At 39.6% G+C, this 27841-nt stretch overlaps 1 protein-coding gene across 3 annotated transcripts in view; it reads left to right on the top strand.

Moving 5' to 3' along the window:
- Positions 1 to 10182: 10182 nt before the first annotated feature.
- Positions 10183 to 27841, top strand: part of DPYD (dihydropyrimidine dehydrogenase) — a 318162-nt gene continuing 300503 nt past the window's right edge. For all 3 annotated transcript variants that reach the window (XM_065742081.1, XM_065742088.1, XM_065742097.1), the window contains exon 1: positions 10183 to 10254. In XM_065742081.1, coding sequence (XP_065598153.1) covers positions 10216 to 10254 — 39 coding nt within the window. In that variant the 5' untranslated portion in view covers positions 10183 to 10215. The remainder of the gene's footprint in view (positions 10255 to 27841) is intronic.

Genomic DNA, 27841 nt, shown 5'->3' with positions numbered 1-27841 from the left:
CTCAAAAGTTAATTGAAAAAGACTTTAATCAATATTTTATGTAATTTTAACCTGATGTACCAAGCAGCCTACCTCTAAGAAACTTTTTTATTAAGACCTACAGTCTTCCCAGGACTCAATGCTATTTTGATGAATAACATTTCTAGTGCTCTAGTTTTCTAGCTAATTATCATCAAACACCTAGACAGACTTTATGCAGTATTGGATATGTTTTGAAAGTAAAATAAAATGCTTTCAACCATGGGCAGGAGCAAATTACAATTTCATTGGTGTACACACTGTCAAATCTTGAACTCCTGATTCTTTATATAATTTTGGTGGAAAAATATAAAATTTCATAGTTGCTAGATAGCAAAAATAACTGATTTTGAAATTGTGCATCTAAAAAAATAAATGAAGTTGTGGAAATCACGGAATCACAGAATTGTGAGCGTTGGAAAGGACCTCTAGAGGCCATGGAATCCAAACTCCATGCCAAAGCAGATGAAATCTTAATTTGAAAACTATGTTCTTCAGCTAAATATGGTTTGAGAAAAGGTTTTCTTTGTATTTTGTTCCTAAGTCTTTTGTTTCATATTTAAAAGTAAAGCAGGAGCACTTCAATACATCTTAACAAAAGCTGTAGAACTTACAGCAGCTGTTAACCCAAGTATACTATTTCTAGTCCAGGAATGGTTCAAGGTTACGCTTAAGACCAGTGGACTAGGAACATTTGACTCCTTATTTTTTTCTGTGGAAGTAGTAAGAGATAGATGTACGGACTTGAAAGGAACGAAAGTATTACTGGGGGAAATGAAGCCATCTATGTTTCTCTCTGCATGACTCTGCATCCTCTCCAATGCATCCTGCTGTTTTCAAGGCTTGTCCCTTTCAGGATTGCAACCTACATCTGTAGTGAGTAGCACTTGCTCACCGTCACATTATTCAAGCAGTGTAAATTCAGATCTAAAGCAGATTCTTTTACTGTGGCTTAAATGGTGGGTCCTGCCTCATTTTTTAAATGGCTGATATGCACTTGCAAGGCATGTAACCCAAAAACAGAGCTGACAGTTTAGGTATATGAAGGGAGAATAACAAACAAGTGTAACAAACAGATGGGCCAGCCAGTCTGTTACAAAGTGGTTCAACTGCAGGTCTGGCTGTGTGTGTGGGGGGAAGCTCCTTAGTCAATCTTAATTGCCACAGCTCAACTGAGTTTTGTATTTACAATAACTTTATTTATATGCTAATGATTAATTTCTTCTGTAATAGAGGGGAAAAAAATCCCTTTTAAATCCTGTGATATTATGATCCTTTCAGGCTTATAGTGAATATATATCCACTGACAGAAATACAGATTCTCTCTGCCAATAAGTGTGAAATGACAAGTATGCATATATATACAATCTAATTGTCAGCATTTGATAAGCTTAAAAAAAATGTTTTTGCTATAGAAGCTATCAGTGTAGGTGTTGAGATGTGTAGGAGGGATCCTTCAAGTTTTTGGAATGTTTGAAGCAGGAATTAGCTGTGTGGGCTTAAATGGCTTTATCTGTCTCCGTCTTCCTCCACAAGTCCAGCCAGGTGGAGAACACACATTGCAAGTCAGCTGTTGTGGTTGTGGACTAGTCAACTGCAGGAAAGTGAATGCAACTTAGATAAAACTTGTCATGGGAAGAGTCTGTTATGCAGTTAGAGTAACATCTTGGATGTGTAGGTGCTGCTATGGAGAGTGATAACTGGTGCAAAGCTGGGAAAGATGCTGTACTGCCTATAATATTTAAAAAAAAATGAAAATAACCAAACACATGAGCAAATCCCCAAAACCTTTATTGTGGCACTCCTTTGTGTAGGAAGTTGACAGATCCACAAGAGCTATAAGTTTTTAAAAATCTTACTGCATACTCATCTCAATACAATTGTTGTGCATATTTTTTCCATGAAAGTTGTTTCCCTGTGTATGAGCCTTCAAATAATAAATGTGGTAAAAAGAAGGAAATCTTAAAAGATAGATGATGAAGGATTGAACATGCAGTGCTCGCCAAAAGCTGTCGTAAGGTTAACTGGTGTTATGGGCAATAACTGTACGTAAAGAAGAATAAAAATGTGAAACTTGTTTTGGAGGAAACAAAAGTTAAAGCAAAACTTAAATTTTAGAATCTGATTGAAATTCCTAATTTTAGGTACAAGATTAGGTAATCTGGTCTTAATTTATTTTGGGAGGAGGGTTTATCTTTTGTCTTCTACAGCAGTGTTTATTTTCAATGGAATGGTCCGCATTGATGGACAATGTTTATAGCAAGGGATTAATTTCCAAAAGGAAACTGGTTTAATTCAAAGGTTTTTTGATCAAATACATGCCACTTGGTCTGATGTAGTGATCTTATATGACCTTGATTAAATTACAGAGAAAGATGATGTGGGCTGTTCATCCTATTGACAATTTCTATCTTAGGGTAGGGTGCCAGTGAATTAATGTCTTCCCATATTTTGCAGAGACCTTGGGTAGGAATTAATTTCTTCTATTCATTTCAACCTTGCCAAGAAGGCAATAACTATTGCTGATTGTGAAGTTAGCTATTTCTGAAGTGGTGAAATAGTCTTCTGGAATTTGCTCGTAACAGTTCAAGACAAATGACCAACTTGCCATCAACCTAGAATTTTAGCAAGGACGAAGATGCACTCAGAGGATGTCCACATTATGTGAGCATCGGTTCTCCAGTCAACTACTGAGGCTGTGTCTAGTCTCTGTCCATCATCTTAAACCAACAGCTGGGAGCTACAGCCACATGCAGGACCTAGAAGTGGAATTCAGGCGGCCTAAGTAGTTAATATGTACTGTGTACAAAATCCTATCTATAGCAAGATAGGGAAGCACAATTTTCTTGATCTCTCGCAAAGGGAACTTAGTCAAGTTCTTACCCTTTCTGCTCTACTTTCTTGAACCCACAGAGCAAAAAGAATAGTGGCCTGAAATGAGAAATGAAGTTAGAATATGCAACTATGAGTATCAATAAGAATCAATAATATGCATATATTATTTCTGCTTTTCTCTACCTTGGTGGAAGGGCAGATCTAGAATTATTTGGTTGCTTGTTCAGTAAGTATTTGTTGTTTCATTCTATCTCAAATAAGAGAATATTCATGGTAGAAATTTGTTTGCATGTACATTCACACACATACACATGCATATGTTCTAAATTTCTTAGTACAATTTGCCTCTTCACATTATTAATGCAAATTAAATGTGCACATCAGTTTATCCTTAAGCTTTTTGCACATCTTAGTATTTCTAGTGATTCAGATTTAAAAGCTATAAACAGTAATAAAATACTGATAACTGAGTGAAACATGCTTTCACTGCATGTATAAACAAAATATTCTAACACATGGAGTAAGCTTTCTTTGATAGTGTATTAACTCCTCTGTAAGGACGTTGATGCTTTTTGACATCTAGGAGATATACTAGGTTGGGATGGGACTTTAGCAAAGGGAGAATCAGGCCTGATATTGCCTTACAACATTATAAGGGCTTTGGAGCTTCCATTTCATCATGTTTCCACTCCAAGCACTACCTTACCTAACAATAATTAATGTAATGTACAGTATCATACAACAGGGTTATTTTTATCCAATCAATATTGCATTTTTGACTTGGCAAGTGTTGAAGGCTGTTGAGTACAAGGTAATATCCAATAGCTGAGGTAGATAGGGATCTGTTTTAATGAGTACTGTAAAGACCTGGAGAGAGTATAGCCTTTATTTAGAAAATAATTTTTCAGTTTTCAGCCTTTAGCTATTTAAATCTCACCAAAGGAGCAGTACAAGCTTTTCATTTTGTTTAAGGCCATAACTTCTAAAGTTGCAGGAAGTGTAAACCATTTGTTTGCAAAGAGGTGGAAGTCCCTATAGGAAGTAAGCTGTGGGCATTCAGAGATCTTTGCAAAATGTATGGAGCCCTCATTATTTACATAGAGCACTAATAGAGGAAGAAAGCTTTAATATTTTAATGGTAGTCCAGCACGCAGTTAAGTAATGTGGAGTAGAAAATGTAATCTTTGTGTACAGTGATAGCTCTACATGGAAAGATGTCTGTTAAGGTAACCCTAACATATGCTCTCACACTGCTAAACAATGAATGTGACTTGTAAATTGTCATCTCTATGCAAGCAGAATGTCCTTTGGGAATGCAGTGCATTTATAAATGTGCTAGGGAGAAGGAAAATGTTCATGTTAGGAAATTGGGCAATCTGGCAACTGTGCTGTGTTTACTGTTACAGCTAAGATTTCTCTGATAAATGAGCCTACCATGTTGACTTATCATGGGACTAGAACAGACATGTCCAACCTACGGCCCCCCATGCAGCCTGGCACAGCTAGCAGTATGACCACTCCTGCCTCTCACTGTAAAGGTGTATACTCTTTCCCATGTAACCATCACTCAGCACCAACTGAAAATCGGTGTACTACTAACACTATCTGGGCTGAAATCAGGGTACAGCTCAAGTTATGGCAAATTAAATTTATACATTTTGATGTAATGTCTAAATACAGTTCTGTGAACAGCAAAAAAAAAATGCAGCCATGTTTTCTGTTTTAATAAAGGAATTTGAGAATATGTTTCAAGATTGCCAAAAAAATCTTTTTTTTTTATATTTGCAACTTCGTTTTCAATCAACATAAATATATGACCTGCAGGTTTTCAAGTAAGAAGTAAGGGACAGGGGTTGGCTGCATGCAGCTCATAGATTGGACATACATGTGCTAAGTAATTCAAATGGCCAGTTTGTACCTTGTCAGTATCTCTGAAAATAAACATAATTACAGAATCTGTATTTATAAAACATCTTCTGCTGATGCTCCTGAGATCGCTGAAAAAGGCAAATTCAGACAAGCAATTCAGTGAATAAGTTTTCGTGTGGCATCTATTTTAGAGACTGACATTTTTCTGATCTCACTGCTTGCTTCCCTTTGAAACTGTAAGCATGGTGGTAGTTGGATTTGCGTGACCATAGCTGTGCAGTAATTCGCCATATCCAGTGTTTACCTGAATGGATGGAGATACACTCTTGCCAGAACTTAGGCATGCAAGTAGCCCTTTCTCTAGTGGCTTTGCAGTTTGACCTCCTAGAGACTTAGAAACCTTCTCTGCATGGGGGAGTGAGGATAGGAAGGATGGTTGTCACAAAAGCAAGACCATTGGAATCCACAAGGACTGTTGCATCTGAGGTGAACTCTATTGTTTTGCTATATTTCCATAACACAATGAACTGTTTCCAAGGCCCTACTTGAAAGGCAAACCTGACTCTTGTCAGAAGCTTTCTGCCATAGGGAGAGAAGACATAAATAACTATGTATTGTATTGGGCATCAATGCTAATGATCTGATCTTCTGAAACTAGGCTTATTTTACACTCTATTTCAGAGGTGTGTGTGACTGGAAAGTGCCAGCCTTTGGTTTTACTCTCCTGGACTGAAAGAAGTGTCCTTAGAAGAGGATGTTTCTGTGTAAACTTGCTTTCAAATTTTAAGATCTGTTGGAATATCTTTTTTTTTGTGCTTGAAGGGTAATCCAGTCTGATGTAACTGGTAATTCAATTTCTCTAAAGCGATATCCACTGTACTTTTCCTGTAGAAAGCCTTAGAACTGGGAAAGAGGGAGATGAATGCTCCTAAGTCCCATCTTAAATTGAGATTTGCAAGTGCTTTTATCCAGGAGACACTCATGTTAGTTGTATCTATCTTATAACTTGTAAATGCTGGAATTGCCTGACTCTTCTACCTAGACAAGGTCCAACAATATGAGAAGCATTAGGTGACTGAAAAAGATGAATTGCATGTTCAGGAAAGACTCTTGGACCAGTGCAAACCCAGGACATTGACTTAGCAGTTCTCAAGCTTAGTAACAAGTACTGGATTTGTCTACACATCTCATCACTGGAGACTGGAGGAGAAAGAGACAGATTTCTGTCCCCTAAAATATCCTTAAGAAACATTTGGTGGCATTTAAATAGGAAAACATTATGCGATGCCAGAAACAAGCTTTATTTTTTAATATTTCTTTGAATTGCTTGATAGTGATTATCAAAGATGTTTATGGTGTGAAAATAAGTGGGTTCCTTTTGCTTATTTTTTCCCCGAGATAATCATGTTGAAACTTGTAATCCTTGCTATATCTAAAAAAATTAGAAAGCAGTTTAGGGAAACAAGCTTTTGTTTACAGTGGCACAGATGGCTGGAATAAATTAGTGGACTTGCTAAAGAACAGTTCATTTTAGTTGTAAATGCATTTGGACGCTTATCAAAGCTCACATGGTGGCCATTTTGTTATTTATTCATCTGTTTGGGCTTTACAATTCCATGCCCAAAGGCTATGCCTGAGTAATGGTCAGGGGTTCCCCCTAAAAGAATACATAATTATGTACATCCTACGCTTAATGTGCATTTGTACTTCTGTGGCATACTCTATATTCCCCTGTGCACTGCCCCTTCTGAAAAACACCACTCAATTGTAACTGGGCAGGTGAGAAAGGCAAGGTCATTAGTGTGGATTTGAACTTTTTTTAATGAAGTGTTAAAGAAATGTGAAGTGGTTGTGGATCTTCCAAAATCAACACATCTATTCTGGGGAGATAGTGAGTGATACTTCTCAAATTAACTTCTGAATTGCAAGCCTTGTGGATTTGATTAGAAGGACAGAGTAGAAATTGTGGCAGAGTTATTCTATGGGTCTTATGGACAAATCAGAAAAAGATGCAGTGAACTTTCTCCCTCTCACACTTCAGCTTCACACAGATACACTTGTTTCTTCCTTGATGCAGAGGGAAGTTATGCTGCATGGAAGTCTTCATCATTTCTGAATGTGAACCTGAAATCAGTGGAGCTTTTGACTCTGGAGCTCTTTTGACTTCATGGTAATGATAGTGATTTGCCCCATTTGAGTGAAGTCAGTACTGTTCCTATCTAGATTTCCAGTGTGAGGGAAGTAATCACATCTTAGTTGCTGTAGGGAGCACTGAGAGGAAGCTTGTTGCCCTCATGGAATTTTCTTGTTAATTTTTTTCTTGTCCTCTTTAAATATTGGTAATATAATCTTTAGACTGTTCAACATGTGAGTTGACAAGCCAGACTGAAAGGAAGATAACTGAGAGGCACAAATGTGTGCACTCTCACAGAAGCTTGAAGAGTACATAGGAGAGGAACATGAGTCCACTTGTGACTTTCTTGAACCATATGAATTGGAGAGATGAACCTCTAAAAGTGGGCAATCTGGGCTGGGAAATCCGAAGTTTAGATGTCGGGAGATGCTATCTATGAGACTGTACTGTCATTTTTTATGTGCAATGAGGAAACTGATCCTGCAGTAAAGATAGTGTATAATTAAAGGTAGCACAGCAGTCCCGAGCTGCAACTGCACAGCAAATTATAGTCTGGAATATCCTGCATTTCTGACACTTGAACTGATGTGAATTAGGGGCAGTTTTTGAGGAAAAAGTGAGAAGTTGCTTGCGTGAGATGTCAGTACACTGAGACCTCTAGGCTCACTAATACATCACTGCCAGAATTTGAATGCTGAACTTTCAGAACTACAGCTTACCCTTTAAACTCATAGATTAACTGCTGGAGTGGCTGGAGGAGGAATGGTTTGTTTTAGATTGCAGGCTGTGTTCCTGGAACCACTCAGACTGGAAGGGCATAGCCTTGCTCTGCTGCTGCTCTGCCCTCCCAGCAAGCAGCTGTCCTTGCACCAGGCAGTGGCTGGGAGCTTTCATAGAAAGTTCACATGCAATTATTTCTTTGACATGTGAGTGAATTTTACCTGAAGAGCATGTGGAACAAGAGGTTAATGGCAATTTTTCAAAAGCCTATAACTCAACCAAACCTCAGTGGCATTTCATGCCGGCACTGAAAGCTTGGTTTTTAGCATCCATGCTCTACTTCTGCTGCATTTGAAACCCTTTGGGACGAAAGGCGCTGAAACCAGAGGCTTGGAAGTTGAGGAAAAATAGCTGGCAGTACATTTAGGCTGTGTGGAACTTCTCTTAAGATTTCTTAACTTCTTTAGAATAGTGGAAACCTCAGAACAAATGTGCTCTGAAGTATGTTGCATGAGTGTCTCTGTTTCTGCTCATTTATTTCCTGAAAAAAGTTCAGCTGTGGAGATGCTCAGCACTGATAAGAGCAGAATTTGCCACAGCTAGAAATCCAAAGATTGTAAGAGTGATGCAGGAGAAGGGCAGCCATGCAGACGTGGGGGGAGCTGGCACCTGATGGATGCAGGCTGGCTGCTTGCCAGGCTCACAGGCAGTGAAGTGATCCTGAGGAAAGTATGTGGGAGTGAATACATGAAATGCAAATTGTGAGGGTAAGGCAGAGTATGTTTGTGTCTTTGAATTTGTTTCTCTTATTGGCAAACAACCCATGCTGCCTCTGGATGGGGAGGAAAAAGCTAGTTTTATGATATTTAAATGTTCCTATTCATTAATTTACTGGGGTGACAGGTCCATTGACCTTGTCCACAACAAGGAAGTACCCAAGGATTTGTAACCTGCTGAGAGAAAGAGAAAAGGGCTTTAGCACCTTCCCCCAAAAGTGGGAGCGCCTTGAAAAGGTGTTACCTGTGACAGCTCAGAACCTGACAGAACAGCTGGAGTCTGGTGGCTGCTGCTTGGCTTTGTTAATACAACCTGTATTTAGAACAATTGGATTAGAAAGTGAGCTGCAGGCAGCTGGATGCTAAGCTGTGCTTTGCATTTGTACAGAAAATATTCCTCGTGGAAGTGACTTGTGGGCCTAATACACTTCTACATCCACAGGCATGGGTCAGGAGCACACACACATTAGCTATCCAGCAAAGCCAGTGTTAATGAAAGGTTACAGACAGATGCTAGCAACACAGGGATGCTGCTCCCGGTTCTTCTGTCAACACTTCAACTGCTTGGCATGGACATTTGTGGTTTGTGAGTGCTGTTATGTGGTAGAGCTGCGAAGGGTTGGGGAAACTCAGCTCTTACTCTGAACTCAGAGCCACAGACTTATTTCTCTACGTCTTATATGCTAAGCAGTCCCCACTGGGCATCTCAAAAGTGCTCATTTGCCTATGTTCACATAACGTTATTATAACTACAATTGTAAATTTTTTGTGCTCTTCTTCAAGAGGCACATATCTCAAGATATGTGAAAGGAGGAAAATCAAAGCACCTAAAGACACAGTGTTGAAGCTACTTGCAGCTTTTGAGCAAGTAAGAGTGGAAACTCTTTAAAAATACTATTTATGCTGTGATAATGAAAAGTAGAGTTGAAAGTTAGCTGGATAAAATGTGGAGTAAAAAAAAAACATTGAGAGCTGTATGTGGGATCTTCTTTGGAAAAGGAGGAGAAGGGATGTAGGAAACTTCTTGGCACACAAATAGGAAAATCAAAGATTAGGTGCAGATGAGTCTGCTGTTCTTGTGAAACTGAGAAAACTGCTCAGAAATGCTTTCAGATCACAGGTGTGGTACCTGAATGTGCTGTCTGGGAACAGATGTGATCAGCTGTTCAGCGTTTTTTTTTTAAATGGTGAGTGCTTTAGCTGTTGTAAGGTAGCAGGGAAGACAAACACCTTTGCATACAAAGTTGCAGTGGGATTATTATTTTTTTTTTCAATGATACTGTAAACATTGTCTTGGGGCTGTTAAATAACCGAAACATTCAGGAGTAGAGGATGCTTCAGAGCGCACAGGTGGCAGCACCTGTCTGCCCTGGAGCACCTATTGTGCGCGGTGGCTTCCGCGGGCCGGAGCTATTCCCGAGGACGCAGGGAAGAAGGCTTAACTGTGTAGCTAAGCAGGGGGAGGCTCGTGTTGGGCCGTCCCAAGAACTTGCTGGCTGTGACCGTCTCACAGAGATGAGCGACAGATACCGCCGGTGGCAGGCTTGCTGCTGTCTGGGAGCCCTTATTTCCTTCCCAAACGTGAAGGGCGAGGACGGAGGCTGCTGGGCCTCGAGTGCCAGCTGAGCCTGGGACGCTCCATCGGGCACGGGGCGGGCGGGGCCTCTCCTCCCTCCGCGGAGTCGGGGTGAACCCGCTCGCGGCCCCTGCCCTCAGGGCGCCCCGTGAGGAGCGCGGCGCTGCGGGGAGGCCGCCCGCCCACCGGGGCGTTGCAGTCCGGGCTGACGACTCCGCCTCCTCCCGCGTTCCGCTCCACTCCGGAGCTGCGGGGAGCCGGGGGAAGGCGGTGGCGGTGCGGACAGCATGGCTAGGGTGCTGAGCCGGGACCCTGTGGACATTGAGGTACCCACTCGCCCTGCCGGGGCGGGCGGCTGTGGCTGGCGGGGAGGGGGCTCCGCCCGGCCGGGAGCGCCCGGCAAAGTTTGGCTGCGGTGGGGGGGGGGGCAGAGTGTCGCCGCTGTTGCGAGCTCCGCGCTCCCGTGGTTCCGCTCGTCTTGCCGACCCGGGGCAGCCCCCCGCGGAGGAGCAGCTCTGCTCTGCGAGAAGCGCCCGGGCTCAGCCCGATGTGTGGGGCGGCTGCGAGCCGAGGGGCGTGTGGGGGCGGTGCCTCTCCTCCCCCCAGTCCGACGCTTCCCGCAGCGGCGTTCTCCAGGGTCGGGCCCGTGTCCCCGGGACGGGGTCAGCTGCTCCGGCGCAGCGAGGCGGAGCGGCTCGGGGTGGGGGGTGCCGCTGCTGTGCCCGCGTGTTTGCCCTCGGGTGCAGCGCGACCGCAGCAGCAGCCTTGCTTTGAGCGGTTTGCAGTCGTGTGCGAGTTTGCTGAAGGTCAGCCTGCGGCTTTCGAAAGGGGACTGGACGAGGCTGAGCGCGAGGTAGAGATGAGCCCAAGTGGGATGAGAGCGGCGGGGCGAGGTGCCGCCTCTCTGCCCCTGCTTGCTGCGCCCTGCCCGTCTGCAGGCTTCGGCTGCCTGAGGGAGTCCGGCAGAAACACAGCAACAATACTACAACTTGTAGCCGACAGTCTCATCCGCTCTTGTCACAGTGTAACACAACTTTTACTGTGGCGTATCTGAGATGTAAAAGACGAGGTTTTGTGTGTGCAGATTGCTGAGGAGTCAGCGCATAAAAAAGATGCACGGCAATAGCTTGAGTACACCTCTGGTTTAGGTGTGCCAGCTGTATCATTGTTTCTCCTGAGTTCTTGTGCCCAGTCCATCACCTAACTGAGCTGCTGCTCTGACCGCTGCTTATGTCCCCAACACTGACACAGACAGTCTGACAAACTGAGCTGTGTAATGGTCGGGAAGAACAAACGTGTAGAAGTCCTGGAAGGAACGGGAGCACTGTGGTGTGAAGTTAGTGCTGGTCTATCAGCTCAGTGTTTTCAAAGCAGTCAATTTGTGGTTTTCCTTTAAGCGTTGGAGTTCAGTTTTCTATTTGATTTTAGTAGTAAAGGCTTTTGAGTACTTTCCTTGTGTTTTTTTTTTTGTTTGTTTTGTTTTAAATATATATATAAAGTATTTCTAGGATTATTACTTCACATTTCAAGCTAAGTATGACTCATTTGAAGAATGAGATGTTGTGGGATCACATGTTCATAATGGTATACAGAACTATGTGATTGAAAGTTGGATATTGAGAGAGACCAGCATTTTCTTTGCTCTCAGGTTGCAGTTACGAACTTTGGTCAGCTCTTCCTGGGTTACTTTTGCGTTCAGCATTAATTTCATTTGCCAAGAAAATGATTGCACTCTTCTTCTAACCAAACATCCTTTCCTCATCTGGTTGACTAAATTTAGTCACTCTGATTTGTCTCTCAGATGAATATATCAATAATTACTGATAGTCCATTTGCAGCTCTTATTTGTTTTCCCGTGCGTGACTTTTTTGAGGGTAAATAGAATGTATATTTAGTGATTAATATATTTTCTATAGAAACATTTTATATTTTTCTTTGAAGTAGGGAAAGTATGTATTAGTAAAACCTATATCGCCATAGATAAGTAGTTTTCATAAAATGCCCCATTCAGCTGTTATACAGCAGACTAGAAGATGACCAAAGCATTCAGGGTGTGCTGCTGCTTCTCGTGTAGATATGCTTCTCAATGATTCATACAACTAAAACATGAAACTTGACCTTGTAGTGTAGGCTGTATATAAAGACTGATGTCACTGCCTCAAGGGGAGCCAAGAAGCTGTGCAAGAAGTTGCTAACATCACAGCCGGTTCACACATTTTTAAATACATAAATAAATCTAGATAGTTGTCCCTGAGATCTCCTTTTCCCTGGCTGGCTTAGCCAGTAGCTTCAGCTGCATCCTGTCCTGGAAATCCTTTGGCTGCTGTCTTACTGAAGGAAATGAAGGAATCACAGAGGTGTTGTTCTCTGTCTACTTTCTGATTTCTTTAAGACTAGGAGCTTTGCAGTTAAAATATGTATTTTTTCCCTAGAATTTAAAAGCAAAAACCAACAACAGAAAACCACAAAACCCAAACAATTCCTTTTTTTTTTTTGTTTGTAAATTATTCAGAATAATCCAGCTATTATTTATGGGCCTCATGCAAAACTCTATCAAGAATGCTCTAGTAAACATGCCTTCATTTTTTAAGCTGTTTCTTTAATATCAATGTGTACAGAACATTCACAGTTATTTCTTTTAGAAACATGGTGCTTTAAAAAAAATCAAGTACTTGGGAATTAATGAACTGCTAAAACTATGAAATACTGATTAGAATCTTAATTCAGTTTCTTGAATTCATGCAAGATGACACAACTGCATGTGTTTTCCTGATTGCATTCAAAGTCCAGACCCACCACAATAATGAGCTTTTCTAGATGGGTTCTGGATGTTTTTGAGCAGGATGAGTTGAAACATCAGACATCCCCTGGGGGATGACCACCTGCTATTCTGTCAGGTTCCAGTCCCTGCACTCCTTGTCCTCTCTTTTGGTGATGCTGGGGTGCTAGGTACCTTCCTAGGTCCTTGTCAAATGCTCTCCAGCCAGTCAGAGTACAGCTCTCAACCTTTCTTGGTGAAGGCTTCTTCTCACCACAGTAGAAATACTGCCACGCTGTCCTCACAAATCTAAAGCACTGACAGCAAATTACTAACCACCCTACTACATCAGTATGAAACTGCGTTATCATTCTTGCAGTGGGTAGAGGGGCTATGCTGGTGTTTTACACATCCAGCATCCTGGTGAACTGTCTATTGCTGGCATGTTACAGGGGGCTGTGAGCTGGTGAGTTGGTAATCTCTTGCTGGGGCAGCAGCTGGTACAAGGTAGACTGAGACAGCTGCTTCCAAATACCACTGAGGTGTGACTGGTGCGAAGGCCTAAGTCATGTTCTGAGAGAAGTTTGGTGGTTGTCTGAGAATTACCAGGGTACATTTGTGGCATGTGTAAAATAACAAACATCACTCCTGTAACTTTCTAGCTTTCTCTTCAGTTAGCTTTAGAAAGTGTAGATAGCTTTCAAATAATGCTTGTTGGAAAAGTCATTATAAAATTCATTTGCATACCTTTATTTACTTTTACAGTAGCTGATGTTTGATGTTCTTGTTGCTGTAGTGTACTTTCATATCTGTGGTGTTGTCATAAATAAGTTGTTGCCGAAGTTTTACATGCCATGTTAGCTTCAGGGTAAAGGCACACTTTCCTGGTGGTGCTGATCTAAGGGAGTGCATGGGAGGCTCCATGTGCAGGCACACGTGCATTGGCTGTGAGCTTGCTCAGCTGCTAGGTGCACATTGCCCTCTGAGGCCTGCTGATGGAGTGGCATGAGGTTATGGCCCGTGCAGTCAGCACTCCCTGATCTCTAATGCTGAGAATGGTGGGAAAAGGCATGCTGGTCCCATGGTTCATGCAGTTACCCACCAGGTGCCCCTCAGCCTGAAGGAAGCTTTGTTTTGCAACCACTCACTGCTTAAAGCAGCAGACATGACAGCAGTGAAGATTTTTTTTTCACTGGGATATTTACTTAGCCTGCTCCTTCTAGTGTTCACTGTGAGAAAAAGTTAAGCACGTTTCTCCTGACATGTCTATTCTTCTCCAAGGATAGATGGACTATAAGAGTGAAAAGACTGCGTGTAGCATAGGAAATGAGGGTACAGCTGAGACCTAAGCCTGGTGTCCTGTAAACCATGAGTTATGGTAAGGGTTGAAAAATAAAGTGCAAAAATAAAATCCAGGAAGCCTCTAGTGTAAGATGGGGAATCCTACCCATCAGCATGGCCCAGGGAACTGCTAGGGAAAGGTTATGTGAATAAATAGCTGAAGCTTTCTTTGATAGAGGCCAGGCTTTTATTTAAAAGCACCAACTGTTACAGTCATTTTCTTTAGAGATTCCTGTGATTTGTTTGAAGTTCCGTAATGAAGTTTCAAAGTGTAAAATTATTTTTTAGGTAAATGCTTTGTAGCTCGGTATGATGATCAGATGGCTGTTTTTGATGGATAGCTGTGTCTGCTGAGGGCCATTTGATGAGCATTCAGCGAGGAAGCAAAACTTCCCATTATCCGTTTTTGTTTGATGACTTTCTCTGAAGCTCTTCCATTGTGTGAGTGGCTTTGTTCCATTCAGCTAAGAGTTTTACTAAAACAGTAATGACTGCGTGATGGCGAAGTCCTTATTGGCAGGTGTGCACCACAGTGACCAGGAATATCTTGGGGAAATGAATGATACAGTGTACTCCTGAGGTTAAAGCCTGGGCTGGTGCATGGCAAGGAGGTTTCTGCAAGGGATACTTCTGTGTCCTTTCATGCTGTGTATTCAAATACTGTTGATGTTCAAAGAGATATGTAAATTTGCACCTCCGCTGCAGGTAGTCTGCTACATTTTTGTGCTGAAATTCATTCAGATCCTCCGAACCAATGATACTGAAAGAAAAAACCTCTTGTGCTTTTTTGTTGTTCTTCAGTCTTTGAAAGCTGAACAACAGTTAAATTCTATATTTTTTTCCCTACACATTTTCAATTTTTCTCTTTGTAACTCATCCAGAAGATAGCCCTTAACCTGCTTCTCCCACCCTTTCTCACAGCTGGGATTTATGAGAAGTGCGTGCTCAGGTGAGACTTGTGGTAGTTGTCACTGTCATGAACAGTTCTGGAAACAAAAAGGAACTGAAATTCATTTTCCCTTTTGTTACGTGAATGGATTTCATGATGGTTTAACGTAGACTGGATGTGAGTGTTATTTCCTCTGCTTAGTGTTTCTGTAACCATGAAGAGCTGTTGTATCTTCCTTGATGAGTTTCACTTATAAGCTGTGCTCACGAGGCTGAGTTTGCACCTGGCCGCAGGGTGCAGGCTGATTGGGGGGGAGCATGAAGGGGCTTGGCTGTAGTGGCTGGCAGAACCTGTGGTGCTTTTGGAACTCACATGCCCAATGCTGTGCGATTTGTCTTCATCCAACACTATCTATCCTACAAGCCAGTATATGTGCACAGTGCAATCCATGTTAGCCAAAAGCACGTGCTGCTGTTATTCAGTGTGTGTGTCTTTTAAAATCCGCTATCTGTCCTATCATATACCACTGTGGCCATGTCAGTAAAATGACTCTGGGAAGACAAACAGCTGGCACTGACCTGCGGACACACTTCTGCATAAAACATTGAGAAGAGCTGGAATCACTGCTGCCAGTGGAGCAGGGCTGCGCGTGCCCTGCCTGCTGTGCTGCGCTCACCCTTTGGCAGCACAGGGCTCACATCAAACCAGCTTTCTCTGCCTCCCTGGTTGCCTGGCAACCTCCTTCCTCTTATTAGCATATCATTTCTATGCTTTTTTTTATTTCATCAGTGCAGTGTTACATGCGCTGCTCCTTGCCCTGTGCTGTCGCCTTTGTGAAGAGCAGGATTTGTTCCTCTATATAAGTCTTGGGCAAGAATGATTTGAAATTAGTAAACCTTTGGCTACAGATATCTTATCAGAAACTCAGAGAGTAGCATTTGCGTGGCATGTTATTCAAAATCCATTCATTTTCACTTGCTATCATTTTTGTGTGAAGGGCAGAATTCTTCTTGCAGATCAGCACAGAATCAATCTCTGGCGTCCTTAAACATAGAGAGCATCAGCTTGCTAAATGACAGCAGAGGCCTATGCAGATCCTGGTGGTCTGTATGCAGTTCAAATGTGATGCCATAATTCAAAAGGAAGTTAAAGAAATTAGTGGAGGAAATAAACTAAAATTTCTGTTCCTCTTACAAGAAAATAACATTGTGTTCGAGTTGTCTGATTTTTATTTTATGAAGAAGGAGGTAAATCAGTTTGGGTCTTAAGTTTAACTTTAAATCCTCTATCTTTTTTTTTTTTCAGAGATTGGTGCAACTATAAGAAATGCACAAATTTATTTTGATTTTGTAAATTACAAATATTATAAGATTCAAGTTGTCAAATTGCTTTAAATATTTGAGAATGCTTTCACTACTAAAAATCACAATACATACTGAAGATGAAATAACAAAGGGAATACATCTGGGACTATTTAAATCAATATACATATTGTTTTTTCTCTTAATATTAACCTTAGAATAAGTTACTACACAGTTAATCTGTGGTAGAATCACCATCCTCAGCCCAAAGGAATCAATCTGGTTATTCTTGCAAGTAGCAGAGATGCAAGAGTCTTTGTAAAGCAATTCAGATGTGTATAAACAACTTTCTAACCTTTCACGACTACCTTACAATACAAGAGAACCATATCATCTGAATGAATTGCTTATCTGTATCAAACCAATAAGTGCATTTGTGAAAGCTGACCTCTCACATAACAAGTGATGAGGCCATTCTCTCTAGTCTCAAGTTGTGCCAGGAGTTCAGGTTGGATATCAGGAAAAAAAATTCACTGAACGAGACATCAGGTGCTAGAATAAGCTGTCTAGGGAGGTGGTTCAGTCATCATCCCTGCAGCTGTTCAAGAAACATTTAGGTGTTGCACTGAGGGACTTGGTTTAGTGCTGAAATATTAGTGGTAGGTGGATAGTTGAGCTAGATGATCTTGGAGGTCTTTGTCAGCTTTGATTCTATGAGTCTAGGGTAAATGGTTTAAAGAGTGATCAGCCTTAGACAAAGGCATGAGGAGTCTGAACTGCCTCCAGTGTCCTCGACTCCCACACAGTAAGGGTATTGGAATGACATTCCCCATCCTCTAGCTGTAGAGAGGCAAGTGCTTGGGTTGTGCTGCTCAGGACAAAGACAAATACTCTCAGGCCTTTGGTATGTAACTTCAGAACAAACAGAATAAATCTTGTTTTTGTATGCTGTGGACTGAGTTGGTCAATTTCATTTCTGTACTCTCATAATATTTTGTTGTATGAAATAAATCGGTCTCTTACTCTGGTCACAGGTGCCCATCTAAGGCAATGTGAAATTTCGAGTATTTTTAGGTCTAGCAGAAATTTCATGATATGAAAATGGATGAAGCCCACGTATACAAGTGTTTTGTGTTTTTAAAAATGCTTTCAGTATTTATGTGTCTCCAGAATGCTTTAATAGTATGATAAACATTAATATGCGATGACTGTTTTATTAGTAAATTTAAAATGGTAAACACAGTGAAGTCCTTGAAATACCATCTCTGCTCAAGCCAAGGTTCAATTTTATTTTCAGTATGACATTTGCTGCCTGAAGTATTACAAGTGACTTGACCTTAAAATTACGTTTCCTTTAGTTCATTGAAATGGTTGGCCTTTCCATCCTGCCTTGACACTGGCAGTGCAAATGGGGGAAGATAGACATGTTTTCCTGTGACTTCATGTGAAAACTAATTAAAAAAATATCTGTATTGAATCTAAATATTTCTATGTGGATGGAATGGTAGTCATTAGTTAAAAGAAATCATGGTACATTCCGACATTTTAATTTTGGGTTTAAAACCAATTACATATGTAATTAAAGGGAAAGCTATCCAAGCAGCCAAACTGTCCAATTTCCATCTGCTGGTGTATGCAGGTTTTTAACAGGTATACCTGTGCACACTGCTTTGGGAATGTGGAAATTAGGTGTAAAAATTGGAAACTGCTTTATTAACTTTGTTAGTTAATCTCTTCTTCCTAGTGATGCTCTTCTTTCAAGGCAAATTAGCAATATAACTTTATTGATATTTGTTATGGGGTTTGGACTGTGCTGTTTTCAGATAGGTACACTGTTGCAGTACCTGGTGTGTTAATATATTACTGCATACTTTTCCTAGGTTCTTACTTGTGCTCTCAGGCCTTATTTAAATTGAACCTTCTGAAGGAATGAGCTATATTGCTTGGGGCTTTCTCAGCCACTAGGACATCTCAGGGACTTAAAGTGAACGTAGCATTGCTGGACTCTGGGCCGCTCCTTCCAAGACAGGGCTGCTGGTGTTGCACAGTGCTGCTCCAGACCTGAGAGCCACATGCTCAGCCACATGTTTAGCAGCTCCTTACAAAATGATGGTGTGCTCTGAAGCAGGAACTTTGCAGTCTTGAGGTGAAAGGGCAGAAGCCAGGATGCATCCTAGTAGTTCAGGAGAAGTGGGCTGATATATGTAGGGATCCAGGGGAAAAGAGAAATAAAACAAGCTCCTATCTGCAAGGATACAAGTGAGCTATTGCAGAATTTAACAATTGCAGCATTTTCCTTTACAGTCTTTGCACCATTAACATCTACGCTACCACCTAGCTCATTATAAAATGCCTGTTTTTTGCCTTGATTCTGAAGGGCATTGTACAAAACCGCCTTCTGTTCTGCTCTTGACAATAAGACAGCTCCCCTCCCATCCAGAGATGCCAAGCATCCATGTACAACTCCAGAATGCGTGCGTAAAAGTAGGTAGAAGTGTTAGAATAGGTTATTAAAAATGTAGCCCCATAATGTGATTAAAGAAGATTGGAGGTATAAAAAGGGGTTTTACACCTGGAAGTTATTATAGTTATTTAGATTGAGTGAGAATAATAAGCAATTGTTTTCTAAGATGTATGACACATTTATGAAAAACCTTGAAGGATAAATGGATCTTTTTAGTATGCTGCTTCCACAAAGGACTCTATGAATAAAATAATAGTGAGAGAACTCTCAGTGGATGCTGAATGCTGCTAATTGATGAAATTATTACTTATTACACTGCAACTGAACTCTGCTTAGAAACACTATTTTCAGTATGATTTTTTGAAAATGACAGCTGAAATGTAAGAGCCTTTGTATTGAAAATGAATAGTGATAATTTCTTGATATCTTTGAAATGAAGGATATTTCAATGACAGTTAAAACTGAGAGGTTTTTTTTTAAGTGCTTGGATCATGGCATATTGCTGTGAAAATGAAATGAACTTTTCTGAAATCAATATCGTAGAGTTAATATGGATTCATGAGGCATTTAAAAATTCTTAGTATTCTTATTTATAATAAAGCAGTCAATTATTTGTGTCAGCAGTTTTCGTGCTATGTCACATGTTAAGGTTAGAAGTGAGGTTTCTGTGATAGGGTGTAGCCATTGCATTTAGGAAAATTCTAATTGTAAATTAAATCAGCGTTGAGGAAGCACTCCGTCACTTACTGCTCAGGGCAGAAGTGGGAGTGAGTACCAGGTTTGCCACTGATTTGGTACTTACACACTTCAAATCTGTTGGTTTTCTTTTTTTTCATATGTCATTTTAGGTCGCTGTATTGACTCTCAAGGAATGTTATTGATAACTGGTATGAGTATCTGTGTATTGTGTGTAGTGTTGTATTTTGGAATACAACTGCATGTGAATTCAAGATCTGATTTCAACCTTAATCAATTTATTCATCAGTTTTAGGGCTATAAAAACTATGTCCTCGTCAATATCAGTAATTTTCAAACTCTGAGGAACAACATCTGCTTGTACGAGTTCGAATACACTTACACATGTGCATGTTAATGGGAACATTTTGAGGTGGGAGACTAGAGATTATTCCCAGACCTATTAATTCCTCTTCTGTTATAAAATTGTTGATGTCATCTTCTCTTCAGTTCCAATTGAAAATTCAAAATTTTAACAATTTTACTAGGCTTGTACATAGCTCTTAACAGATGGAAGTGAGAGTGACAAAAGGCTGTAGGAGGAAAAAAGAATAAAAATCCAGTGGGATAAACCACAGCAGAAGTTGATCTAGAACACTGATGATTAAAATGCAGAAATGAATACAGCCAAGCAGAAAAAACCGAAAATACTATCTGCTCAGAAAACCTCCAGGTTGAGTAAATGCTAGCATTTTGATGTGGCAGTGGCAAATGATATGTTAACTGAAGAGCCAACTCCTCTGTTGATAGGGTTCAATAAGAAATAGTTTTCAGAAATGTAGAGTATTCGCTCTCAAATAAAGCAGAGTAGCTTGTGAGCTTTCAAATCTCTGCACAAGGTGAGTAGGCTCTGTCAGATAAAGAAGAACAGGAAATTACTTAAAGCATTTTTCTAACAGTTACCTGGGTACTTCTCATTTGTTTAATTTCTAGGCTCCTAAGTATTGTTATTTACATTGCAGTTGTTTCTGTTGCTCTTCAGTGTGTGCTGTTGCTCTCACCAAATCACAAAGAAAGCAATACTTGTCTGAGACCAGTGTTCATCAATGTTTCCATTATAAATGAACGATAGCTTTGGGGTCTTGTTTATTATAACCTAGGGAAGAGAGCTTTGTCCTGTTAAAAAGAGAGGAATTATTTTTTTCTGAAAATACAGTGCTTAAAGTCTGTCTTTATGCAACTGGAAATTCAAAGCCTTAGAATCATTACAGTACATTTATAGGATAATTAATTGTATTTTTATAAACCTTTAGAAATGACAAAAGTGATAATTCTTCCCCATTCAGAGGTGTCATCACACAAATGTAAGTTGGTTTATTAGGTAAGATAAAAAATAATGCTACTATATACAACGGTCTTTATAAAATATTTAAAATTTTTTCTGTAAGAATAAGACAAAGTAGAATAGATCAGAACCTGAATGTTTGCTGGCCTATTTTAAAATTAAGCAGCCTAATTAGATTATTCTGTATAGACAGGGACAGAAGTATCACACCTGTCTCTGGCCCGCACATTCAACAATGTTTAGTGTCAGATACAAGAATCAAAATTGTTGAATACAAGTGAAGAACTCCAAAGAATTGTTTCCACTTTCTCCATTATCAATATATTTTCTGTCATCATCTGAAATGCATGTGACACACTATTTATTTATGGAATGTCATATCAAAATTTCTTTGTTTAAAGATGACTCCATAGGAATTCTGTCTACCTCTGAATAGGAGGATAATTAGATATTAAAAAGGGAAACCATGGCCAAATGTCCTCCTTCCCTACTTGCATCAGATGCTAGATTTTATTCCTGAAAACTGCGTTACTTTTTCAATTATCAGATATTTGGTAATATTTTAATCTGTAACTGCATGTATCAATCCCTTACTCTTTATAGTAAATAATTAACAAATTCTTCATGTTTTGACTTTGCTTCTTTAAGCTTAGTATTTCCTTTCTGGCTAGATACTCTTTTGTAAGCACAAGATCACTAGAAAATCATTAGCAAAACTACAGTAGTGAAGCTGAAAGCATAATTTCAGTATTTTACCATTGCATTAAACAGTTGCCATTGAAGTTTACTCACTGATCAAGCAGGTAATTTTTCTTGCTACTACTTAGAGTTAAAACACTTTTAGAAAGTTAATATAGGTATACTTGGCTGGTTCTTGGAATAAATATAAAAGTTCTTCACACATTCTGAGCGGTGGATGTACTAGTTCTCCTGCATATACGTTGTCACTATCATCCTTACATTTCAAGTTCAATTACTGGACTTTGAAAATCACCTTTAACAAAGTTTTCAGAGCATTACATCTCAGCTAAAATTAGTTATGCTGTTTTTGGCAATGATTAAATTTAAAGCAGTAATAACTTTAATGCTAATTTCTCTCCTATGATCAAAAATCATCAGAGCACTCACTTTTCATTAACTGATGTCTCCAATGTGAGTTTGGTCTCTGGTTAAGCAAACAGACACCTGTAATTGCAGTAGAGTGGAGGTTTAATTTGAGGGGCTGAATTGTTGGGATACAATGGCTTATTTTTGATTTTGGCAATAAGGCTATTTACAAAGGCAGCCAAGCTTGTCCTTTCTTTCAATCTGTTTGTCTTCTTGCAGAAAAATGGAAGTAGGATGTAGATTTATGTATATGATGATCCTTCTTCCTGTGAGATGGACCTAAAATGACTCTCTGTACTCGTGAGCAGTTACAAATGTTTAGTGCTCCTTGAGTAACAGAGCAATTGCATAATTCGGTGTGCTAGTGACTGAGACATAGATAAATATGATAGCCAGGAAACCACAAACTTCTGTTAGACCTTTGAAGTAAACTTAAAACACAAAGCTTCAGAAAAGATTTAAAGAGGGTAGATATTTTTATTAGGCAGATGAAGAATGTGCCAGGCTGTGGGGACCGTGCCCATGCATGCATTGAAAGAAATAGCAGTGAAGGAGACAGAGCTTGTTGTGATGAGAAGTTGCTGTGCATTTTTTTTTTACACTTATTCAGTTGGATGATTAAAGATTACACAATTCAAGAAATAAAATGTCAAAAGGTTAAATGTAGGCTTAGAAGGATAACTGTGCCAAAATTTAAACCTTTCTATTTTTAAAGGCAATAATTTATATATTTATTTAATAAAATGAACACAGAATGCAATGTTGAGCTGTGAGTAAATCCATGAAAATGTGCTCAGCTATGCCTTCTCTGAATTTGGTAATGTAAATAGTTTCTGATATGGTATATTGTTTATGGTGTGAAAATGTGGCCTTATTGCAGGGCAGGGTGCTCTGGTTACCTCAGGTCTGCAGATTCAGAGTGTGGTGCCATAGCATTGAGTCTGCTTTAAGCTGCATAGCTTTTAATGAGTTGAATGTATGAATAATTCACTGAGTGCTAGGATACTACCTGGATACTTAACTTCAAGCACAGAGGGTGAGTATTTGCTTCAGTTTTCTCTGTGAGGGTCAAGGCATTTCTGCAGAGATGAGTTATGTCAAGGTAAGTGCATGCTGAGCTTCCAAAGGAGTAATTTACCACCCAGAGCTCTGCTAATAGAGAACAGTGTTTGTTATCTATGGGAAGCAAGTAACACTTATGTTTCCCATTTTAATAAACCTTTTATATTTTACAGTAATACCTAGCATTAATGCAGTGCTGATGTGGGGATATCAAGTTCTTAATATGAAAGTTAACATTGTATCAACAAAATAAAAAAAGTTAAACTGTGCATATAGTTGTGTAATTTTCTTTGTCAATTGGTAAAACATTAACTTTGCTTATATAACGAAGTTCAGGGGGTGTTTTGTTGGTATAGGCATATGCAGATGTAAGACTTCCCTGACTTTTGATGGTGATTTAGAGAACTACTCAATTTAAGAGACAGTATTTACATAATGCAGGGACATTAGAGGGCTACGAAGATTTAGTGGTAAAACTCTTGGAAACACAGCTTTCTACATATCTGACACTGGATCTAGGACGGCACCTCAAGGATAACTGCACACTCCAATGTTATTGCTAAAGAGTGGTTTTACTCTCACTAAATACGGGCTGTGTGAGGAAAGCAAGATGCCAGAGGTTAGTTTGTTCTGATATAGAAGCAGTCTGTCACATGAGGGAATGTAAAACTACTTGGAAATGTAAAGATGAAAACGTGGCACCTAATTGCTATGTTAAGCCAGTGATCAGCGCAGAGCTAGAGCATGCTTACTGGAAGATAATGCACTGGCAATGATTTCTTGGTCTTTTTTTTTTTTGAGTACCTGAAGTCATGTGGCTCAGAGAAGAAAAGTGGTGTGATTCAAAGTGAGATCTTTACCTAGCTATGACCAGAAAGCCCTGCCCTGCCCAGTATGCCCTAAGGCTCAGTGCCCAGCCCCTGCCCCTCCTCAGCCTTGCTTTCTCACAGAGGCTGCAGCATGTCTGCTTTTCTGGCATCTTTCCTGATCACAAGCTGTCAGTCCATCCAGGAACGGAACCCCTCTTCTAACTCCCTTAATGATGAGGACTCTTATTTGAAGATAGTATGGTAATATAAATCATTGGCCGTGGACAGTGAAAATTCTACCCGAGGAGTTTATCCTCATTTGTAGAGATGTATGTATCTTGCCACACTGTGATGTATTACAATATAAATGGAATAACAATCAGTGTGTGTCTTTGTCCATACCTGCAGCCATTTGTCTTACTAGCAGAAATATGTCCAGTAATACACAGAAATGATTCCTGGGGGATTTCCCTCATAAGTTCCTTGCTGTCTGGGATAATTTTTGATTTTAGATTTTAGGAATGTCTGAAGTTTGACAGTGCCGTTCCCATGTTGTTTGTCGTAGTTTTCTATTTTGTCTAGCTTTCTCTGACCTTTGTCATCTCACAGTTAAATCAGGCCTACCTACAGTGAAAGTATGTTATTTTTTTTTTTAATATTTGGATGACTTTCTGAGATGTTATAAGCCATATATTATATACATATTATGTAGATTAACATTTTTTCTTATTGGTTCGAGGCAAATTTGACACAAGGATCTGTTTGTGTCACTCTGTTACATCCCTCTTGATCCTAAAGGTCTCTTCCAAATCAAACCATTCTATGGTCCTACATAATAGCAGGATAGAGAAATTCTCAACTTTCCCCACATCCTCAGATAATGAAAGATGACATGTTTTCTAGAAGCTAATTCTATTGCACCAATTTATTTATTATTTATTTTTGAAATTTTAATTATCTTTTAATGTTTTGAATTATTTTCAAACTAGAACTTTTCCTTGCTCATTTGGTAGTGGAACATCCACTTGTAGCCATTAGGGACTTTACATGATGGCTGAAGTGCTGCATCTGTTAGTGCTTCATGCAGCTTTCCTGAAGGCCTAGCAGATGTGAAAGATAAAGTAAACTAAGCAATGCAAAATGAGATATTAGTGGATAGAGTCATCTTTTTGTTAGCTGACAGAATTCTTAAGCACTCATTATTGTGGGTCATCCAATCTCATGAAAACAAATACCTTTTAGGTTATTTGGTCTTTGACTGACTAGCACTTAATAAAATCTGCTTCACGTACTAGAAAATAATGGGAGACACTAGTTACTTGCTTCTGTCAGTGGCTCAACACTTGCATAGCTCTGAAATTAATTGTTTAGTATGCTCATTACTCTTAGAAAAAATAAATATGTTCTCATTATGCTCACTTGGTGAACATATGTACCTTGCAATACATTTAATGTTACTTGCTGTGAGGAAAATTACAACTCTTTTTAAGGAAATTGGGTAGATTAATGGAATGGGGTGGGTTAAATTGCTCTCCACATGCATTCTCTAGCATGCCTAGCCTGACGCTGAATTTTAATTGATGTATATGCATGTAGGCTGCTCTGAAAGTAACGCCTCCTGTTTATTTTCATGAAAACTACAACAGATACAAATAGCTATTTGATAGAGCAAGTTCTCAGCAACAAAGCATTATTTTTTAACCTAGCCATCACAATTAGCTATGCACTTTTGCCCGTGATGAACAGGAACCTGCATGTCATGCTCATAAATATCTGTACCATCATGGACGTGACCCACTACTTCTTAGCTGTTAGGAGGATGTCATTTCCAGGAAATATTGCCCATGTAGTCTATCCTTCAGTGGCTGAAACAGATGCAAGATGCAAGGTGCCAAAATCTGGACTGTGGCAGGACAGTCCAGCCAAGATTAGCAATATGCTCAACGGTCTTCACACGGGATGGGGCTTTGCATGATAGTGTTGCAAAAGATGGGTTGTTTTCTTCTCTTACCTGACTTTAGAGTTTCACCTTTCAGCTTAGCGAGTGTCACAATATAGTAGTCAGAGTAAATGGTTTGTCCAGATTTCAGGAAATCCAGAATGATTACCAATTTTCTACTACCAAAGAACCTGCACATCATTTTTACCCACTGTGGGCTGTGTCCTGAATTTTTCAGACTGCCTCTTTGCTGTCGTTTGTCACACAGCAACAGTATGTAATAGAGTATTGGTGAGAAGGTTCAACCTTGCGCTGCCATACCACCAACATCCTCCTCTGCCATTGTGGGCTGATATAATCTAAGGCATTACTTTCAGAGCAGTTCTCATATAGAGGAGTTTATCTAAGGATACTCTGTAGAGCAACGGGAGTAAAATAGGATACAATCCATGTATAGCAGAGGCTGAACCCTGTAAATGTGCTGTGTGGTAAAAGAACTGCATAATGCTTGAGACTATATTTTTGCTCATAGTCTGTATATGAACAGTTGCATTTTCAAGCAACTTTGTTATGGCTGTATGCTCATCGATACATGGTAAACCTCAGCAGGTGATCTGGGACTGTTAATAAGAAGCTTCTCTATATGCTGGAGAAAATGGACAGAAGACATGAAAATATTTGTCTTATATCAAATCTATACAGTTTTAATACTGCAACCTGTGCCAGAGCCTGAACAGATCTTTTCTGATCCCTATTCTACCTTTGATTTACCTGTAGCAAAGATGAGGATCGCTTAGGAATAAATACTTCTGATACATCCCGTTGGTGTCAGCAGTAATTCTTCCAGAGACAGAGAGTAATCTTTAGCGTTCAATTTTTAACCAGGCTTTCTGTTTTAAATGAGAGCTAAGGCTCAAGTGGCAGGGGTGTCTGGCTAGAATTGTTAACTTGAAAAAAATGTGGAATACTTCAAATCCGAATTCCATAAAGAAATCTTTAAAAACTCCATGCGTCTTATGAAGACTTCACTAGGTGAGTAGGACTTCTCTAAGACTATCTAGAGGTCTTCAAAGCACAGTCTTACTGATGATGTAAACTGTACTTTGAATTTCTTTACATCACTGTCTGAATTTGGCCCAGAAGTAGAAGCAGCATCATTCTATAAAAGACTGCAATTTATTTTGAAAGCAAAAACAAAAAGAAGAAAAGTTTCCAGGATGTTAGCTCAGTATAGAAAAGACTGCATTTGTACATGCACAGTGTTTGCTCATGGCAGAGCTCAACATATTCTGTGTAGCTCAGTGGTTTGAGCTAGAGAGGATTTCCTGTTACTTGTGGTAATGTCTACACAAACTGGGCCTCTCTGTTCTCTCATTCACCACTTTCTCCTTTTTACTGTTTTTCCTATTCTTCAGATAGCAAGTTCAGTAAGAAAGCAGGAAAATGTTGCCAAGTCCTTTTTTGCTTCTAGTGCCATACTAGAATATCATTCTTGGAAGACAAATCCTCCTCTGCCTTCCCCTAGTTGGAGTTGAAACATTACTAAATAAGCACAGTGTTTCCAAAATTTTCAATTTTTCTGGATATGTATTTAATTAAAAGATCAAATTTAATTGCAACAGCTTATTTAGTTTTTCAGCTAAAATGATGACTTTAAGAAATAGAAATAAAATGGCCGTGACACTATTTAATGAAATAAATTTCTCGTTTAGAGAATTACATTAATGCTGGATTACTGCAGGACAATGTGAAATCTGTCTTGAATTGTCTGGAAATGCTGCATCAGAAGTAAGACTCCCAACAACAGAATGTTTTTCTATCCCAAGTGACTGCCTGGGAATCACTTATTTTGGATTAATATTAAACGAAAGATTTGAAAAATTACTCACTGTAATATAACATGCCATTTTAAAAGCTACTACAGTCTTGTCATTAATGGATGATAGTGAAGATCAAGGGTGGGTTTTTTTTGTGTGTAGACTTGTTAATCACAGTCTTTAAAGTAGATTATGGCAAGTTTATTCTTAGAAACTGTGTTGGCGCAGATCAACGTCACCATTTATCATTAATTTCTCCAAATTTAAAAACAGTACCTGTTACCTATTTATCACTCGTATAACGTGCCTCTCCTGCATGTCCATTAGGTGTAAGTAGTTTATAGCACTTTAGGATACTTGCAACCCAAGTTACTTTATATTATTTGCAACAAATACCTTCAATTCT

Source organism: Cyrtonyx montezumae, unplaced genomic scaffold (genome assembly GCF_038088225.1).
Source record: "Cyrtonyx montezumae isolate F1298 unplaced genomic scaffold, pur_monq_1.0 scaffold_1, whole genome shotgun sequence".
In the NCBI taxonomy this organism is placed as follows: domain Eukaryota; kingdom Metazoa; phylum Chordata; class Aves; order Galliformes; family Odontophoridae; genus Cyrtonyx; species Cyrtonyx montezumae.
The sequence above is the reverse complement of the archived record's forward strand: the minus strand, read 5'-3'. Positions and strand labels throughout refer to the sequence as shown.